Below are 20,656 nucleotides of genomic sequence, written 5' to 3'. Positions count from 1 at the left end.
GATCTTGGGAAGGGCCCAGGGGAAGGGCCCAGGGGAAGGGCCCAGGGGAAGGGCCATGGCCGTATAGCAAGATGGCGGCGCCCACGGTGAGGGTGTGAGGCGCTGCCGTGCCCGGGCGAGCTCCGGGGCTTTTTTTCCAGCCACAGCGAGTTCTTCTGGGGAAAAAACCTGAGCTTTCTGCCCTTGTGTGCCTCCAGGGGCGGGCGGGTATCGGCGCCGGGCTTCAGCAGCGCTGGTGCCGCCACTGCTTCTGTGCCTGTGTTACTGCTCCCGAGCGCTGTCACTGTCGTGTGTGTGGGTATGTGTACACGTGTGCATGTATGTGTGCGTATATAGCGTATATATCCGTATATCCATATGTGTGTATGTGTGCTGTGCATGTATATATGCCCTAGTCATATAGTCATAGCCGTGATCACAGTGCCACAGTGCTGTTTTCCAACTTGTTGAAGGAACTGTCTTAGAGTAAATGCGTGCTGCATAAAAGTGTAAAAACTTATATAAAACTTGCTTACTGTTAAAACAAAAAACATTATAGGGTTGAAGCTAAAATAGGGGTGCACAGGGAAAACAACTGAAGTCAGAAGGTGCTACAGCATGTCCTCTGTGCATGTGGAAATGTCCACCTGAAGGTATGTTCTACTTTATTAAAACAGTGATAGTTCTGAAAAGCGAATTCTTATAAAAATCCCCACAGGAGGAGTTTACTCCAGGAAATGTGTATAGTTGATGAAAGCTGCAGTTTCAGGACGTTGATTTTTAGCTCCTGAAAAGGGAAGTTGTGATGTCCGTGGTACATCGTCTGACAGCGGGATGGCTTGTGGATCATCTCTCTTTCATCAACCAGTGTGGCTATGAGATCTGTGACTCCTTTGCATGCCCTGGTGGTGTCACTCTCAATACTTCTGTCACATCTACTGAAGACTGTCATGGTTCTTCTACCTTTGTTGCCACCTCCTCATCAAGCAGTGGTCCTACTCATAGCCCTGAGGACACCATAGAAACAGAAGGTAAAACAGCAAAAATGAGATACGTGTTTCGAGAGGAGTTCTTTGACATTTCGAAGCCCCATATAGTTGCACCTCCTGAGGAGCAGCTATGTCAGGGGTGCCCTGAGATGAGTCTGACAGAAATAAAGGTCAACAGTAACAGAGAGGAACGCCAGGAAGGAACAAAGAGTGGTATTGAAGATTCTGTGGCCAGTGCTATGAAGGTATGTACTCTGTCATACAGTAAACTGCAGTAATCCTGTGATAATTTACTATTTAACGTTATTTTGCATACCTGAGTCTTCTGAGGTTGTGCAGAAGAGCAGGAACTTTTACATCGTGTATTTTCAAGATGCACAGAAATTGTAAGCAGTTATGAGGATATTCTTGTGTTCCTTATGTCAGTAATGTGCATTTTGTAACTCAAAAGCTCACAAAATCTTCTGACATTGGTGGTAGGCACTTGTGCTCCAGCTGTGGTTGCTGTCAAGACTGTGCATATCAGCAAGATGGGAAGGAGAATAGGAATTAACTTTCAATATTGTTCAGTACTGTTTCTTATGGACAAAAGAAAATAAGAATTGTAGGTCTAAAACAACAGATGTGATCAATGAAATGTAGTTAATTTTCTTTTATTGGTAAACTGCACCTGGCAGCTGAAACTTCTAGTGTGGGCCCAAAGGAAGCGTGAGCACCAACTGTGGCATGCACTAGGTATCTTCAGACCCCAGTGACATGAGTAACATAACACAGCTTTAAGTGTATGTACCTTGAGAATGCCTGCCGCAGCCTAGATCTTTTTGCTTATTTGACTTGTATTTGTGATGGAAAAAGAGTTTTTTCTGCTTTTAAAAGAGTTAATTGGTAATTCAGGTATGTTTGATTTTTTTTTTCCTTTCCTCGCAAAGTAATGTGGATTTTTTTTTTTTCATTGCTTGCCCATTCTGCAGAAACGTAAAAGGAAATGTTTATTCAACCAAGGTGAACTGGATGCTTTGGAATACCATTCAAAGGTAAGTTGGGAAAAAAAGTATATTTTGCAAGTACATGATACCTGATAGGCATGTACAGAGTGCGGGCCGTGGTTGCAAACAAGTTCTGTTCCTGTAGCTTGTTCCATTAGTGGGAAGGTCAGTCTCTCCAGTCTTAAGTGAAAAGTGCTTACAGAGAAGATCTTCTTTGTAGACACATGTGAAATTGCATTTGAGATATTTCAAAGAGCTGGAAACTGCATTGACAAAGTTTCTTTTACTGTTATGGATAACTAAATATTATACTGTGATGAGTTGAGTATTAGTTGGTCAGGAAGTGACTGTAACCTTGAAATAGACTGTAACCTTTTCTGAAGATCAGCTCATCTTTAGTGTATCAGGGCACTGTGCTGAAGTTATTCAAAGCTTCTTTTGACCAAATGTGCTCCAAAATATCTCATTCTGCAAATGAGAAAGATTTTTTTATTTTTTTTTTCCCTCTAACATTTCATATTGTCATACTAAAGCATTATGAATGAATTGGAATTCAAGTCTATAGGCTTATGTCAGTAGTGTACTGGTGAAGTTACAACTGAATTACACTGAAGCATTTTTGGTGAATATGTAAAAAGACACAGTTTGGAAAAACCTGTGATCCTGGCTAGCCTCTGATACCATTAACAGATTAGGAAGTACTGGGTTTTTACTGTGTTTGTGTTGTTAAAGGTTATAGCTCTGCAAGTCAACTCAGATTATTTTGTGATTGTACTGTGCATCAGTTGTTTCTCTTGGGTGGTATTTCTTTCTCTCCCTGTTTTTAATAATCATAATAATTAATTTTGTTTCAGTTATTAAACTGATCTTATCTCAGCCCAAGGTTTTGGGTTTTTTTCTCCTGCCCACCACGAGTGGGGTTTGTGGAGTGTGAGTGAACAGCTGAGTGGTACTTGGTTGCCAGCTGGTGTTAGACCATGATACACAGCCTTATCATCATGCCCTTGTAGCTTTTGAGCCAATGTTCTCTGTAACTGGCAAGGATCATTTTCCCTGCCTGCAGATTGAAGACTGTTTTGATTTCGGTTACATTCCCTGATCAAGTAGATGCTTGAAAGATTGTTTCTTTTTTCCCTTGTTTCTTTATGACAATACAGGTCAGGAAGCTGATTTGGGAAGGCACTTTGCATTTAGTCCAAGAAGGACTCAAAAGTGGTTTTCTTCACCAAAGGACTGCAGAACTCAGTTGCAGGAAGAATAACGTTCCTGTTGTCTGTGGGTTGGCTGAATTATGTGAAATGGCAAAGCAGTTTCCAGCTGTGAATGAAGGTGACCATCGGGCTGTATATGTGCTAGAGGATGAAACCTCCAGTCCAGAGCAGGACCTGCTTTCGTGTGTTGCAGAAAACACCTCAAACCATGCAAAGATAATTGTGTTAATGGGGCAGAAGTACTTGGTGCCACCAAAAAGCAGCTTCCTTTTATCTGATATTTCATGTTTACAGCCCCTGCTGAACTGTAAGTATCTTTAGGTGTTAGAATTTACTCCTTCTTTCCTGCCTGAAAAGAGCAGTTAATGTCAAGATGAATAGGAGCTCAATGAACAGATTTTAATATACAGTATCACACTGATAGGAAATGCTGCTGCAGGCTTTTAAAGTGGTATTTCTAACTTTCTGCAAATAGTTGAGGGTTTTCAAAGGAATCTTGAGTGGTTAGGAGATCATGTCATGGGGGTATTGTTTGTCTCCAGGAGACTCCTTTAAAAATTTTAGCCAAAATACAACAGTTTGTGAGCATGTTCTGAGCCACTGTCAGCTTAGAAGTCACGTAAATGCATTAGGTGGGGACTAGCTATGCTGCTGGATCCCTGTCCCACAGTATGAGGCTTTAACATAGCTAAGTCCATGCTACTGTGAGGGTGGTGGTCCTGCTGAATTGATTTTTAGCTAGATTAAACCATGGGAGAGGGATAAGATTACACACCTTAAAACAAACGTTCCCTTACAGACTCATCCTATGCAGTGGCAGGGTCTTTTTTAGGTTGGCGTAAACTGATTGTGGAACAAAGCGCAGTGTCCCCCTGGGAAGATAACAGTTGGAGAGGCTGCTCCACCCAACTGGAAGGGAGCACCACTTTAGCCAGACCAGGAGTAGCAAGCATGACTTGATGTCTCAGCTGCTACATTTCACAGCTGAGAGTATTGGCTTAAGCCAAATTCAGTGACTGGGAAATGGTGGGATTTTATAATAACTTCTCTGTAAAAGTGAATCAAAGCTTTAAGCTGACAGCATGCACCAGTCTTCACTGTGCTTCACCATTCCATCAGCTTTCAAATTGACTTTCATTATTATTACTATTATTATTAATATCAGTAGCAGCTAAGCTTTGTCAGACAGTCTTACAGAAAAGATGTTGCCTGTGAGCAGGCCCCTGTTTTGGGCTTTTGTTTGTTTGTTCCTGTTTTTTTTTTTAATAGGAAGACATGCAGGAGGTAGGATCTTATTATCCCAGAAGTCCAGAATTTAACCGGTTAGCTGTTTGCAGCTGTAGGAAAGAGGGAAGATCATTGTCACTATGCAAAGCTATGCATATAAGAAAGCATGTTTGGATTCTTCAAGAGGTCAGAGAGCAGTCCAAAAGATTTGAGCAAATTCTTTATTGAAATAAGCAACAGTGAGTGTTAATATAATGCCAGTTATTAGATTTTTTTTTTTTTTTTTTTTTTGAGGAAGTCTACTGTGCATTTTAATTTCTGTTTTTCTTGTTCCCTTTTACCTGCAAAAAGAGAAGTAATTCTTGCTGGTCAAGTAATCTTGCTGTAAGGTTACTACATCCAATCCTAAGGGAAAAAGATATACTAAGCACATGTAATGAACATCAAATACTGATCTGTTGTTCTTACCATCAGACTCAATGAAAGGACAAATATGTTCTCTGGAAAAAATAAAATTGGAGAGTCCTGTTTTTTCATGGATGTGCCCTGTATATTCTCTCCTCCAACTGAAGTAAACTCAGCTTCTCCCATGAAAACTCTCTCAGTTCTCTTCTTCTTGTCCATTATTTGCATTTCATACACTAGATCTAGCTGTCTTGTCTTGCTTTACCTCCAGCAGTGCAAAACACAGTTTTCCAGGGCTTTCTTGAAGCTCTGTATGTCCCTGTTGGCCTGCTGAAAGATCAAACAGAAGAGGAATCTTGTGTTCAGGGCTTCAGCTTTTCACTCAGCTGGGTGCCTTATTACTTACTTTCTGGTAGGAAACTTGAAGAAATTGTCGTTTTTGAGACTTGCACTCTATAACTTTTTTTTTCTAAAAATCCTCAAGATGTTCAAAATTTCTTGGAGGGATCTGACACAGATCACATAAAAGTCCTTTCCTCAGGTAATCAGCCTAAAAATCTCTGAGGGATATGATTATCTGACTTCTAAAAAGCATGCCAAAAGTCTTTTAACTTCTTATTTGAAAAGAACAGAAGAAATGTGTGGTTTTTCTGTATATCAGTTTTAACTCATCGACTTTTTAAAAGATGATTGACTGGCTTTTTTTTTTTCAATTTCACTTGCCAGACAAAAAAAAATATGATGTAATTGTGATTGATCCACCATGGGAGAACAAGTCTGTTAAAAGGAGCAACAGGTAATTTTATGTAAAATCATACATTGTCATTGTATCTTACAAAGGGTAATTAATATTTTAATGTGCTGATGTAATCCAAGACCAATATAATGTGATACTGCAGCTTAAACTTGCAAATATTTTGGCATATGCTTACCTTCAAGTCTATGGAATGTCTTGGGGATTTCACTGAAAGGGCTTGGATGCTTGGCATACAAAATATTTGCAAGAATAGATCTTAAATTACCTAGCTGGTGAGAGATTGTTAGTCTTTGAGAATTTCAAAGAAAGTCTAGTGTCAACTGTTTTGTAAATCCCAGATCATGCAGATACTAATTTGTAATGAATAAGGTTACTTCGCTGGCCATAAAGCTAGATAAATGTGTAAGTAATATTTCCAAAACTGAAATCTGAGTCAGAAGTGTTAGTGGTGGTGTTTATCTTGGTTGTGGGGTTTGTTTTTGTTGTTGCTGTTGTTGTGGTTTGTTTTTTTTTTTTTAATTTGAGCCGTAGCTTGAGCTTCAGTCTAATGGATAGAAGAAAGTGATAATGCAGCAGTAAAATCCTCGAGTACTATAGTTTATGAAGTCATTAAATTAAATTTTTATGGGCTTCCTTCACTGCCAAGTAACATTAGACTTATGCCAGTGGAGCCCTCTTGGATTACCTTCATAAGATGGGAGCCCCTATGGATTACTATAAGTTGTATCCATGTGAAAGAAGGTCAGACAGGAAATAGGGCCTTACGACTTTCTAGACTAATAACTACTGTAGCTTTTGAAGCTTTTTATGAAGACATAGTTTGAAAATGCAGAGACTGATTAATAGGCTTTCCTTTGAAAGCCTTACAGAAACCTATAGAAAATGAGTAATTGAACTAATTCAAATGTCTTCTTGACAGTGTATGATACTCAGAGGAAAATTGCAGTTATTCACAAGCACAAATTAGCCAGCAAGACCCTCTCTCCCTCACAAAATAAAGGCAAAAGGTGCAGGAGCTATCACTGCTCTTAATTACCTTGTTGACAGCTAATAATTTTGAAGCATTTCACATCTGGGTGAATCTTTTTGTCTCTGGACAGTCTAGTCCAGGAGGTATTTTTGGGTTTATGTTTGTTTATATTGTTTCTCACTGTTGCATTGTATAGGGTCCTAGGTACCCACATGGTAGCTGTTGATTTCCAGTAGGCAATGTCCCGATATTTTTGATGCTGTAGTGTGTAGGTTCCATGAATTACAACTTGCTAATAATGTAGAATAGCATCATGAGAGAATGGTGGAACAGGACAGAATCTGGAAAGCGTGCTGTATTTACTGATGTAGTGTGCAGTTAGCTCAGGAAAGTGCAGAATGGTTTTGAATAAACTAGAGAATTTCTACCATGACTGGTAATTAAAAAAAATGAGTAACTTCTGCAAATAACTGGAGAAATTATCTTTTATGACCTCTTAACTTTCCAGTCAAATTAGCGTTGCCCTTGCACTTGCAAATGACTCACTTGTCATTTTCATTCAGAAGAGAGCTTATTATGAGAAGTGAATAATACTGCGTTGCCTAAGAAGATACTTTTAACTAAATGGCTTTGTTCTGTTGTAGAGGTGAGAATATTGAATTACATATGATAGTTCTTAAATGAAATATGGGCTTTTAGACTTCATCAGAGTCACAACTCACAATGCTTTATTTGGGGGAATAGTGGAAATATTTAGTTAAAGGTTCTGCTCAGTAAAACTTAAGTCCACGCACTAATGATTTCATATCAAATCTGTCAGCTTTGGCCACTGGGTGTCAGTCTTGAACTATTTTTATGACTTTGGTTGTCAAGAGAGAATTCTTGAAACATCCTGTCCATGTAATTTCTTCATCTATTTGTGTTGCTTTGCAGTTTTTATATTTGGTGTATGCTAACTTGCTTTCTCACTGTATTGCTGTATAGGTACAGCCACTTGTCTTCATGGCAAATCAAGCAGATTCCTGTACCAACACTAGCTGCTCCAAATTGTCTTGTAGTCACATGGGTGACTAATAGACAGAAGCACTTACATTTTGTTAAGGATGAACTCTATCCTCACTGGTCAGTGAAGACACTTGCTGAGTGGCACTGGGTAAAAGTAAGTTCTTAATTTGTTTTGTTTCTTTCTTGCAGACTGAGAGGACTTCCACTATGATACCTTATATTCTTATAATTTGTCTATTTACTACTGTGTGCTTCTGTATTTGAAAGGTCTGATATCATCACTATCTTTTATAAAAGAAAATGTCTTGGGAAAAAATGAATATTAAAATCTTCCACTGTGTATTTTTAACTCTTTTGTGTCAGATTACTAGGGCTGGAGAATTTGTATTGCCTTTGGATTCTTTGCACAAAAAGCCCTATGAAGTTCTTGTATTGGGGAGAGTTCAAGGAGATGTAAAGGAAGCCTTAAGGTACGTCAGGACAATGGTAAATGTCTTTTTGAGGGTGTTAAGATCCTCTTTGTATATGTCACTTGTTTATAATACAGTATAATATCCTAAAATCTCATGGCATAATCTTTTGGCTGATTGTGGACCTAAAGATAGCCGTACTAACTTTGGGATAAGGGTGTGCCTTAGTGAGATTAAAGAATGGAAATCTTTGCCTTTTCCTTACATCTGTCTGTACTGGGGAACTGACTTGGACAAAATTCTCATGGACAGAGCTTCCTTTGCTGACATGTTCTCTTGGACCATGAGTCCTTGACACAGGCTGATGCCATTTTGGGGATGCTGCGGTTTTTCTACTCGTGAAGAGATACAAGACTGTTTGTTCTCAATGGCTTTGTGTGGCTGTTCTTAACCAAACTGTGTCTAAAGCCTCAGTGAGTTCATAAACTGTCCTTTTATATGTCTGAGCAACTTTTAACTTCCCTTGGAGACCTACCTGAAGTTTTACTGTGAATGAGCATTCACAGTCACAGTAACACAGTGAGTGTGTTACCTCTCATCTGAAGTAGCTCTGTGAGAGCTGCAGCACCACATTGGGAGGCATTCCTTGCTCATACTACTTTTCTTGTTCTTTATACGACAGGAAATCTGAAGGTGTACTTCCAATTCCAGAACATAAGTTAATTGTCAGCACACCCTGCACTCTGCATTCACATAAACCTCCTCTTGCTGGTACGTTTTGGTTTTGTTGCATAATATTTCTGTAATGCAGTGGACTTGGATATCTCATTCTAGGATGTACCTGGAAGTGCCTTAATTTCCCATATGCAAAGCAATTTTGCTCAACAGAACTTGTGGTTCCTCAACATTTTTAAAAGTGTTGTGGGGTGTGTATGTCTTGGTCTCTAAAAATGAAAGTGAAAACTAGAACTTTCAGCATTATTGTGTGAATATTTTGGGTAGATGTGTAAAAAAAGTTGCCTTTTTCAAAATTTGTCTATTAAATACTGCACAAACAGTTTACAGATACTTCATATATGAAGTTATGACAAATGATCTAAAGTACCTTGTGGGGAGAAAACTTTGGGAATATATAAAATAGGATATCTTCTACTTAGTTAATAAAAGCAGAAAACTCTTCCTTTATTATGTCATCTTGAAGGAAAGGTTTTCATTTCTGCATGAATTACCTGCAGTAAAATTATGCCTTTAAATCCAAAAGCATAATTATTTTAAGACTGCTAATAATAGGCAATAAATAGGCAGGCCCTGCTTTTTTCTGAGAAGCTCTATTTAATTTACTGAAATTGATGCAGTAACTTCAGCCAGCCAGTTAATGTGGGTATAAATCCAACTTTTCGGAGTTTAGTCCAGAGAATTTGAAGACTCCCGTGTGATGTGTTGCTACGTTTTGCATGTTGTTCTGGAGCACTCTGACTAATTTTGTCAGTAGGAAGTTGTACTTCTTTCACCTTGCAAGGCTATGGTAAGAAGTGCATTTAATACATTTCGCAAAAATAGTTTCATCCTCCCACAGGAGGGAAGCTCATGATGAATCTGCAAATATTCCAGGTGCACATGGTGCTATGTAGTCACATCAGAAAAGGCAGGTAGAAGAAATGTTTAATGCTGTTGAAGGGAAGAGGTGTCACAGTTTGCTTCACTGACATGCTTTCTTTTTTCTGTTCCCGGGGAATAGAACAGCTTCAGTTAGGATGCCGATCTGGAAAATTGTTTTATGTTCAGGGACACTGTAAAATTTATTTTTGGGATCTTGTATTTATTAACATATATATATATATATAGTGGAAGGGACATACTTCGGTTAGCTAAAAGCAGAAAAGAAGAAAGGCAATTCTAGGAGGATCTTTTTGATTCTGAAGCCACATCTTTAAGAATTAAGACTAGAGGAGGAACTGTATGTGTTGATTTAAGGTAATGAATAGTAGCGTGGTGACTTGTGAGGCTGTCATCTAGGGCCTCCTCAGCAAACCAATACTTAGCAGCAAACTCAGACACAAACAGGAAACTTGTGAGATATCTGAGGGTGCAGAACAACTGTTTGTGTGTATTGCAGGAAGCTCTAGTGCCGGAATAGTCCGTGGAACAATTCTTTTGTAGGGCAGAATCTAGAAACTGTATTTGGGATTCCTTTATAAATTATGATCCTGAATGGATTTTAAAAGAAACTGTTTGTGCTAATTTTTTTGTGTGTTTCTCGAGGATTTTACTTGAATGCTGGGATTTGATAATATTGTGCAGCATTTATATTTCTCTCTGAAAAAAAAAATTTGCTGTGTAGCAAATATCAATGATTTACAAGATTTCTATAAAAATCCACGTGTATCCTACCTTTTTTGACATCTCCATTCAGAATATAGTTATGTAATGAAAAGGTAAACCATAAGGCAAAAGCTAATTGCTGATGCTTTGACTTCAGTGCTGTGCCAGGTGTTGCTTTTACAACTGGACAATACTCTCGAGCGACCAGTAGAGAGCAGCTAAGCTACATCCTAGAGGGTTTCAGAAGAAATTCGAACAGAAGCAGAGATTTGGCAAGGGGCGAGAAGGACACTTGATGAGTCACACGCATTCTTTATGCTTTGTTTAAGTGGTAACAAAGCCAAAAATATTAGTATTTACTGATGGTGTCTGGCACTTTGCTTCTTATTACAACAATAACGGTTGTATGTTGGTGCATATGTAACCACTTAATGACTGATTATAACAGTTTATCTCTCCTGGGGGAAGAGAAAGATGTAAATTAAAGTGAGCCGTCAAAAAGACGCGTTTTTGCTCCTATAGTGCATTTAACCATGAAATTGCAACTGTAGGGGTTTTTGGTGATGCATGTGCTGTGTTCAATGCTTAGAGCTTTAATATGTCATTGTAAATGTACTTAAGCTGCTTTATGCAAATGTGTTAAAATCAAATTTTATTACTCCAGGTTTCAATTCAAATAACAGCAGGTTTTCTTCCTAATTCAATTCGGTGTTGCTCTTACAAAGCATAAAAGACATTCTGTTACACAGATGGATGAAGTTCTACATAACTTCACATCACCTTTTTTCCTTTTCCTATATTATAGGTTGTTCTTGTTACAGCCATTTCTCCTTCAGTTTTTATGTACATATGTTGTTAGAAAATGATATTGTCATATAGGAGTATGTCTAAAAACACTGGAAATAATTCTTGGCTGTGTTCTAGCCACTCTGCATATCCTCAGCAGAACAATGCAATGGGAAGTCATGGAAACTCCCTCCTCTCGTAGCAAGCCTGGCTTGTTAGGCCGTGTTAAAAAAGTTTCCTTGGAACTAAAAAGAAATAAATGCCTTTTGTTTCCTTATGTGCCTTGTGAGCCCTTACTGTTAGACTAATTGATAGGTGCATCATCATCTGAGTTGAACTTGAAGCTTAGGAGAGATGCAGATGTGTGAAACCATCTTTGTGCCGAGTTTCAGATCTTATTCTGGTGTTACTCTGTTCAGGGGTTACACAAACTGGGCCATAAGAACCTCTGCATTGCGAACTCTCTCGGAGGGTTATTCTAAAATGAGCTCAGTTGTGTGCTTTGTGCTTTGCATGGTTCACTGATGAGGCAGTGAAAAGCCGAGAGTAATTTTCACTTTATGTATGCAATTTGTCAGTGCAGAACTTGCCTTTTAGGCAGTGGAAGTCCAAAACATAAGGGGAAACTGTTGCTTGTTTCAAAAATCATTCCTCTTTTATTTAAACGTTTTTAGCAGCATGCATCTTCAACACATGTTTGGGATTAAGAGTAAGCAGATATGGCAGGTGTCTGCTGGATTGCACTTCAGAATGAAGAGGGTTTTCTGGAAGACCAGTGTTATGTCTACCAGCTAGCTTTGTGCTAGCATCATGTCATGCCCAAATATAAGTGCCTGAGTTGCTGTCATAGTGTTTGTGACACCTGTAAGTGATAAAGAATAGGCTGTTTATCATTTATTTGAGCTGTTTCTTGTCAGTGGTATCTGTAAGTGGATAGAAGTAATTGTGTGGTGGATTCTGTTTTTCAATTTATTCTTGTGGTAGAAGAACTTAATATTTAATCTTTCTGCTCCTCTAACCTGTTTTCAGAGGAAAAAAACTCCAGGGTTTGCTTGAGGGCTGTAAGTCAAATACCTGTGTATTAAGATAGCCTTCCAGTCTTAAAAAGGTCTAACAAAAACCCCATAATTTGTAACTTGAACACTGACTTTTCTTATTTTAAGGAAACCAATGTAATGAGATTTTAAGCCAACAAAATGGAGCCCTCTTGATATGGTAATTTTCATTGCAGTGCAAGTTACTGCCTGATGTGATTATGTAAATGCCTACAACCTAGCAATGAAAAATCATACTATAATGTGATCTCAAATTATATGTAATATGTCTCTCTTTTTTAAAAAAAAGCCTCTAACTTTAAAAAGATCCTCTCACTGGCAGAAGGAGAGGGGGAGATTCCTGGGACTTCCTTTTTAAATTCTATAACCAAATTGATAGAAGTACTGTGACATGCCTCCTGCTTCTGCTGAACTGATCAGTTTTTTTGGCTACCTGCTTTTTGCTGAACCAGTCTCTGAAGTTGGTTGAATCTCCGATGTGTGCTTTTCAAATTTGTCCTTTTAGGCATGGAAGTTTTTGGTGCTTGTTAAAACTGCTTTTGATTGCTGAACTTAGTGCTGTGACATTTTTTAACCTATGCATTTTAAGATCTACCACCCCTGGGTAACCTGTTCCGGTGTTTCAGCACCCTCGTTGTAAACAATTTCTTCCTTATATCTAGTCTGAGTCAATCCTATTTTAGTTTAAAACCATTACTCCTTGTCCTATTGCTGCAGGCCCTGTTAAAAAGTTTGTCCACATCTTTCTTAGAGGCCACCTTTAAGCATTGAAAGGCCACAATAAGGTCTCCCCAGAGCCTTCTCTTCTCCAGGATGAACAATCCCAACTCTTTCAGCTTGTCCTCCTAGCAGAGGTGCCTGAGCCCTCTGATCATGTTGACAGCAAATGATGCACAAGAAATCCTTATCTAAATGGAGCTGGAAGAAGAACAGTAAACTTTACCACTTTTTTTCTTCTATTATGGTGGGTTTGCAAGATGGTATAAAAACAGCTACTCATAAGTCGTGTCTAATTAGATGAACTCCCATGACACCAAACAGTGCAGCAAGTTTTCTGTCAGAATGTACATTTTCCTCTAAACTTCCCAGACTTCTCTGCAAATGTTAGATTTGTTTAAGCATTTTAACTTGCCTCTAAAAGAAGCAGGTTTTTGGAATAAGATTCCTGCCGGTAGCAGTGTTTTTTAGGTTAAAAGCTGCCTTGATGATAACCCATCTGAGACATTCATGTGACATTTGTTAAAGATTGGGAGAAGGAGAATAGATTTTTGTGCCAAGCCAGAATACAAGAAAGCCTGGAAACACCCATCACAGAATATTTACGAAAAGATTTTGAATATATTAAAGCTTTTTAAGAGGTGATCATATAGGTAGGAAATGCATCTGGGCCTGGCTAACAACAGAAAGCAAAGTAGATGTTCATCTTTTCTCCAACAGGAGCAATCCATGATCTGATCAGCTGGGGTCTCACACAGGCAGTATGTGACAGGCAAACTTCCTACAAAGAGTCAGAACTTGGATTGCACCAAATAAACCAAGAAAAAGCATTCCCTCTCATACTTTGGTGTATGCTGATTGGATGTGTATGCTGGTATGATCTGCAGTGATCATACCTGAAGAGACTGAATCAAGCAGCATACTGTTGGATTAATGAGTTGTATTTTTAAGTGACAGAGATTCAGAAATCGCTGGGAGATCTAATAAAAAATCACCAAAGTATCCTTTGGAAATGTTTTCATAACTTTTCTTCTTTTGTCTTCAGTAACAAAACCGAAAACTTAAAAACCTTACCTATACTAAAAATTATATGTTAAGATTTTTTTGGTCTTTCTGCCTTTTCTGTGTTCTGTACTCCTTAAAGCTTTGCTTTTCTCATGCATATTTTTATATGCAATAACTTTGTGAAACCTAGTTAAGGATTTGTTTGAACCAGCCACAGACTAAATGGCTCTGTATGACAAGTAAAACATTTAGCAATAAACTCTTTGCAGTAATACTTTTCAAGCAAAATGCGAGATCTTTTTCTGTCACTCCAAGAATGCCATTCATAATCCATGACATTTACATCATTAATGTTAATGACAGGCATCTATTTATTTGGATTTAAGCAGTAAAAATGCCCAACTGTAAAAGAAATATGAGATTTATGTTACTGAATAAAAGAACAGAGCTATATAAATATCTCTTCTGTTGCCAAGTTGGTATTGGGGAAAAAGTAGTGCTTGCATTTTTATAGCCCTTCAGTGCTATGCTTATTTAACTGGTGCCTCTTATTTTACCTCTTAACAGTCATCACAAAAATGCTTTTATCCCCTTTAAGGTGCAAAGGCAAAGAGTGCGATCTTAATTAAGAAAAGGGGTTATTTATTTATTTATTTTTAGAAATGTTACCCCTGTGTTATAGGAGCTAAGTTAGTCTTTAGGAGCTGTTTGTTGATATTAGTAAAAAATTCAGAACTCGTCTATGTAGAGGCTGAAATAAATCCTCATTCCCTTTCTCTAAATGAAAACCAATAAATCAAGGCTATTGAAGGCCTTGACAGTATTGTTCAGAATCTCAAGGGCACTTATTTAAAATTACTTTCTCACTATAAATAGTCCAGCTGTTTGATGAAACCCCTGAAATTAATTTGCTGTCTCTCCCTTTTTTAATGAAACATTCATTTTTTCATCCACTAGCATCACAGGGGAGGTTTTATGTGTTTACTATTGTTATTTGTACCATTGTCACTGTTGTTTTTTTTTTTTTTCTCTCACACAGCAGTTCTGGCAGAGTTTATCAAGCCAGATGTGGAATGCTTGGAGCTGTTTGCTCGCAACCTGCAGCCTGGCTGGACCAGCTGGGGAAACGAGGTCCTGAAGTTTCAGCACATTGATTATTTCACTCTTTTGCAGAAGGAAGACTGAGCTGGGCCTTACACATCTATATCTTCTGAAATTCTGTGCCTTCCCAGGGTGAATTTTATTCTGATGGTTATTACTGATGGTTCACTTAAAGGTGACAGAAATAAAACCAATTGCATTTCAATTACTCGAAATAAGTAAATAATGTAACACTGAAAGTAGTTACCAGGGAAAACATTTCTTGCTGCATGATTTTATTTAGTCTGCGTTTTAAACTGTCAGTACCTAATTCTTGAAGTGACAGGATATCTGTTTAATGATATCTCCATTTGTACGTGGTGGTCCTTATTTTGATGACCTGAAAATATTTAAATACTGATGGTGGAATGCAAGTTCATTCCCATTTTTTTTTCAAACCTCAAGGAAAAGATATCTTAAAGTATTCTCACTGCAGCTATTAAATCTGAGCTAATAACACGTCACAAGTGCTATATTGTAGCACTTGTATTATTTTTAAAGAATGACAATGACTCCTTAAGGAGTGTCAGTGGGAGTAAAGAGTTCTGAATTATGCATGTTTTCTTAAAGAAGACTGTTTTTTTGCAAAACAATGGATTTTGAACTAAAATAGTTATGAAGGCAGTGTATCCTCCCACATGTTTGTATCTGTCTGTCTATCTCAGAATAAATAAAAGGAGCAGTGCTTGTGTTAATTGGCACATGAATTTTTGGCTGACCACATTTTATGTAAATTTATACTTTTACAACTGATGGCAATTATATCTTTCTGTATATAGTGTTAATTTTTGAACACATTGTAAATGATCGGTCTCAATGTCTTATGAATTCTGACCTTTTAACAGATTATATGAATTTTTAAAATTATCCTTCCTTATGTTCTTGGAACATTAAAAAGCCACGCCAGTGAGCTGTATTTTTCAGCTAACGTAAAGATGACCCTTCTTTTTTTTTTTTTTTTTGTTAAAAGAATGGTACACTTTGTGTGTCCTTTGCTGTGCTTAGATTTGTTTAGAAAAATAAAAAAGAAAATGTAATGAAGCCTCTGTCATTGACTCATTTGCAGCACTAGAGGCTGAAGTGCTGGACTAGCTGACTTTCCTGATGGCAAGCTCCTGAGTCCTGACTGCTTATAATGGGGAACAAAATGCATTGCATACATCTTTGCCTTAATTTTCCTTTTGCTAGTCCGATGACCTGTGAAGACTTTTTTAAATTAAACTTTAAATGTTATGAGATTATTTTTTGTTAATTTTGTAATAAAAATGAAAATAAAACCTTGTGTGTTATTTGCAGACCCAGTTCCTGTATTACTGTTCAATTTTATGTTTTGTCTGTTGGAGCAGTGGAGTTAACAAAGCAAGGAAAATGCTTTTTTTCCCCCTCCCTCCCCCAGCAGTTAAACATATACTTGAAATAAGTAAATAATGTAACACTGAAAGTAGTTACCAGGGAAAACATTTCTTGCTGCATGATTTTATTTAGTCTGCGTTTTAAACTGTCAGTACCTAAGCAACCTTAGCTACAGCTGGAAGGGATAGAAAGTTATTTATTTGCTTTCAGTTTTACAAGGTCTTCCCTACCTGCAGATTCTGCAATCCCAGCCAGAATTCCCTTGCCCTCCCAAGCTGGTCTAATCTAATACTAAATTGAGTGTATGAGACTCATAACTGTTGCAGGTGTATTGTTTTCCCTTTGTACTCTATAAACAGCACAAGAAATGACAGTATTGTCTGTTCCACATCTGCTGCTGTGAATGACTCTAGATTATCTTTTAATTGCAATCAGAGGAAAGAGATCAACAATCTTAGAGATCAGGAAACTCCCTTTCTCCTTGCAGCTATGCAGCAGAACCCTATTAAGGGAATTACCTTCTTCAAGCTCTTTAAAAATCGATGATCTTATTAATCTATCCTTTCTGTGGAGTCCCTTTGCAAACTGTGGCTTTCTGGAATCAGTAGGGTTGGAAAAGACCTCTGAGATCACTGAGTCCATGTCAGCCTGGCATCCCTGCGTTCACCACTAAACTAGAAGCTGAGCATCTAATTCCAGCAACTGGGCATTCAGCCTCCCAGGTATGGTTTGTATGTAGAGGACTTGTGCAGCCAGACTGAGCTTCTCAGACTGTAAGTCAAAAGTTGAAGATTGGAGTTTAAGTCATACCAAGTCCTGTCATAAACAGTTACAAAATTGTGCCTCAGACAACTGCTCTGCTGCTTTTCCACTGCTCTGCCTATGAAGAAGACCTTGTGAATAGGACAGAAGTGGTATTCTTACATCTGCAGCCAACCTGAAACCATTGCATTTTCTCAGGAGGAGAAAGTCTGTTGCTACTTGGAAATCTCATGGTGGTATTAGCAGTTGATAGTTTTGGGGTCATCTTTTAAACATTATTATAGGCCCATTATGCTTAATTCTTAATTTAAGTAGCCTCTTACACTTTTCCAGCTGTCCAAAACCCCAGCCGTTCCTAACCAGCCATGAGATCTTTCAGTGTCTGTGAAATGATTCCTCTGAGGCAGAATCTGTAGCATCCTGAAAAAGTGAGTGAAGCCAGCTAATATGACAGGACAATTTAAGATCCAATTTTCTTTTATAAAATGTTATCTACAATAATAATATCTGTAATATTATGACATAGATAATATTATTACTTCATTCCACTTTGGTGGTGGAAAGATGCCCTCTGTTGTGTCAAGCCTTGTATGAAAAAGAAAACCTGCTCTGAAGAATTTACAAAGTTGGTAAGAAATGAAAGAAGAGGGGAGAAGATAGGGATGTGGGAATACAGGATAGTAATGAGATGTTTGTGATAAGTAGCAGCCTAGGTATTCTGTACTTCTTAAGTGTTCCTAAAAATTACAGGGTTTTCCCCCCTATTTTAAAAGAGATTTTCTGCTTTTCTATTCTGGTATCACATATTCCAAGAAAAATAGGTGAAGTGTGTATTTTACTAACAACATTGATGAAATAGAAGTTTTTTTCATCTGTAAATTCTTTTTGTGGCAGCTTAGTGAAGTTACAACTGCAATTGCTCAAGAATTTTCAGAAAGTATGTTATTTGGTACATCTGTTGTTATTTTAGCAGGACATTGATAGAAGTTGCTTTGGCTAGGTATTCTCCACTATTTAAAGCCTTTTAAAATTATGTCTTACTGCAAGAGAATCTCAGTTCATAATGCAAAAAGAAGTGATGTTAAGCTGCTCCTATATGTAGAGTACATCAAGTGTCATAATCAAACTTACTTTTATGAAGCTTCAGGTTTGAGTGTGATTTTGAAATGTCAAATTAGCATATGACCTTTACTTGTATTTTTAAACTTCTGTGAAGTAAAAAGAATTATACCAGTAAGATATGTTTTTGGAATAGTAATTGCTAGGCATGAAGTCCCATGGAATAGTGATTTCTAGACATGAACTCCTGTGGAAACAACAAAATTTCTTTTACAAGAGTAAACATTATTAAAAAAGTGAAGTAAGTGAGTAGCTCTTACCTCTTTATAGCATTCAGCTTGGATAGGTGTCAGCAGCAGTAAAGAGTTGACTTTGAAAATAGTTTCCAAACTGCATAAACAAGTATAAAATTATGGGAGATAAATGCTACTATGCCTTGAGAACCTTGTTCATTAGCCTCAATAGGCTATTTAAGACTTAGCTAATGCTTATTTGGTTTGGACATAACAGAAAGGGAATGGAAGGCTAGAAAATAGTCAAGGGATGAGGAATGGTCAAGTTGCTGAAAGAAGTCTTGTGGTGTCCCACCTGTCACATATTTTCATAGAATCAGAGAATAGTTTGATTTGGAAGGAACCTTTACAGGTCATCTAGTCCAACCCACCTGCAGTGAGCAGGGACATGTTCAACTTGATCAGGTTGCTCAGAGCCCCATCAAACCTGACCTTGAATGTATCCAGGGATGAGACATCTACCACCTCTCTTGGCAACCTGTTCCTGTGTTTCACCACCCTCATTGTAAAAAGTTTGTTCCTTGTATAAATCTACACTCTTTTAGTTTAAAGCCTTTACATCTTGTCTTATTGCAACAGGTCCTGCTAAAAAAGTCTGTACCCATCCTTTTTTATAAGGATCCTCTATGTACTGCAAGGCTGCAGTAAGGTCTCCCTAGAGCCTTCTCTCCTCCTGGTTGAGCAACCCCAGCTCTCTCAGCCTTTCCTCACAGGAGAGATGTTCCATCCTGATTATCTTTGTGGCCCTCTGCTGGACTCATTCCAACAGGTCCATGTCTTTCCTGTGCTGGGGACCCCAGAGCTGGACACAGCACTCCAGGCAGGGTCTCACAAGAGCAGAGTAGAGGGGGAGAATGGACCTGCTGGCCGTGCTTCTTCTGGTGCAGCCCAAGATGTGATTGTCCATCTGGGCTTCAAAAAGACATTGTTGAGTCATGCTCAGCCTCTCATCCACCAGCACCCCCAAGTCTTTCTTGGCAGGGCTGCTCTTGATCTTTTCATCCCCAGCCTGTATTGTTGCTGAGGATCGCCCTAGCCCAGGTGCAGCATCTTGCACTTAGCCTTGTTGAATCTCATAGGGGTCCCATGGGCCCAATTCTTGAGCTTTTCCACGTCCCTGTGGATGGCATCACATCCATTGGGCATGTCAACCACACCACACAGCTTGGTGTTGCTGCAAACTTGTGGAGGGTGCACTCGATCCCACTGTGTGTGTCAGTAATGAAGATATTAAACAGTGCTATTAAACATTTTCTGAGTGATCTGACAGTCTAGTGGATCTTGCTTGACTTTACAATTTTTGCCACAGTAACATATTTAGGTTATATGACTAGGAGTATCCTAGTGCTGCAGCACATTGCTGTCTCATTCTTTTCAGTTCCCACCTGTGTGGGGATTGCTTTTTGCAGAGAACACAGCTATGGAAAGGAGCTGCTGTTTCACAGAGCCAATGTCTAAACTGCAAGACCTAAAAAATGTTTCTGTGACCCAGCTGTGTGCCTTGGATACACCCTGACTCTGTGGGGAAGACTCCCACGATCAGGAGTCCCACAGTGCTTTGGTCAGGGCTAGTATCAGTAATAAAGGTGCATTCTGTGACCGCTGTGAATCAAGGGCTCTGCTGTTACAGTAAAAGCCATCATAAAATCCCTTCCCTAAAATGATGAAGTATTTTCCATTAGTGGTAACTGAATGCTGATGTTATTTCAGGAATAGTGTGATGTTAGAAAAAAAACCAGGAAGAGAAGCTGGTAGGTGTAGCTAAGCTGCTACCCATACAACAAGGGCATGACCTTTGTCTTGTTAGGGACGTGTCTTCCTTTGGGACAAAATCTGCTTTACTGCACTGACAAAGCTTGGACCCACAGATCACCATGCTGGGAGGGATGAGTGGAGATTTTGGTTGTCAGAAGCAACTTGCATGGACCAGTCTAACTAGAGACGTTTGAGAGAGGATGCTCCTGAAAGACAGTGCTCCTAAACTGGGTCTTACAAGTTGTTCCTAAGGAGAGAAGGGAGCTTCATACAGAACAGTACAATGGAAATGTTGCCCAGAAAGCTGTTTCTGTGGCTCAACCTGACACATGGGCAGTCTTGGGATTACTTGCTCTGTGGGGCTGACATTCAAAATGTTCCTGGTCTCCAGATATCCCAGCACTCTTGGAAACACTCTGGCTGCCAAACAGCAGGCAGAGCTCTGCAGTGCACCTCTCTTCAGGCTTTTA

At 38.6% G+C, this 20,656-nt stretch overlaps 1 protein-coding gene across 6 annotated transcripts; it reads left to right on the top strand.

Moving 5' to 3' along the window:
• The first annotated feature begins 6 nt into the window (after positions 1–6).
• METTL4 (methyltransferase 4, N6-adenosine) lies at positions 7–16,265 on the top strand. Of its 6 annotated transcripts, none has more exons than XM_064655847.1 (9): positions 7–86; positions 698–1,213; positions 1,940–2,002; positions 3,112–3,472; positions 5,524–5,593; positions 7,509–7,683; positions 7,893–7,999; positions 8,622–8,710; positions 13,540–14,856. In XM_064655847.1, exons 2-9 carry the CDS (start codon positions 785–787, stop codon positions 13,707–13,709), a joined length of 1,464 nt encoding a protein of 487 aa, XP_064511917.1. In that variant the 5' UTR covers positions 7–86; positions 698–784; the 3' UTR covers positions 13,710–14,856. The 6 variants fall into 6 exon arrangements, with proteins under 6 accessions (XP_064511917.1, XP_064511910.1, XP_064511902.1 ...); XM_064655840.1 differs by having other exon boundaries at positions 36–298; XM_064655832.1 differs by having other exon boundaries at positions 36–298; positions 539–1,213.
• Positions 16,266–20,656: the final 4,391 nt, after the last annotated feature.

The sequence above is a fragment of the Pseudopipra pipra genome, chromosome 1 (assembly GCF_036250125.1).
Source record: "Pseudopipra pipra isolate bDixPip1 chromosome 1, bDixPip1.hap1, whole genome shotgun sequence".
In the NCBI taxonomy this organism is placed as follows: domain Eukaryota; kingdom Metazoa; phylum Chordata; class Aves; order Passeriformes; family Pipridae; genus Pseudopipra; species Pseudopipra pipra.
The sequence above is the reverse complement of the archived record's forward strand: the minus strand, read 5'-3'. Positions and strand labels throughout refer to the sequence as shown.

What these genes read in the sequence shown, in the direction of transcription:
- METTL4 (XM_064655847.1), top strand. Translation starts at nt 785, where the DNA reads ATGTCCGTGGTACATCGTCTGACAGCGGGATGGCTTGTGGATCATCTC. An exon ending in TTTACAGCCCCTGCTGAACT is followed by an intron (nt 3,473 to 5,523) that starts GTAAGTATCTTT and finishes TTCACTTGCCAG; the next exon opens with ACAAAAAAAAATATGATGTA. An exon ending in ACATAAACCTCCTCTTGCTG is followed by an intron (nt 8,711 to 13,539) that starts GTACGTTTTGGT and finishes TTTCTCCAACAG; the next exon opens with GAGCAATCCATGATCTGATC.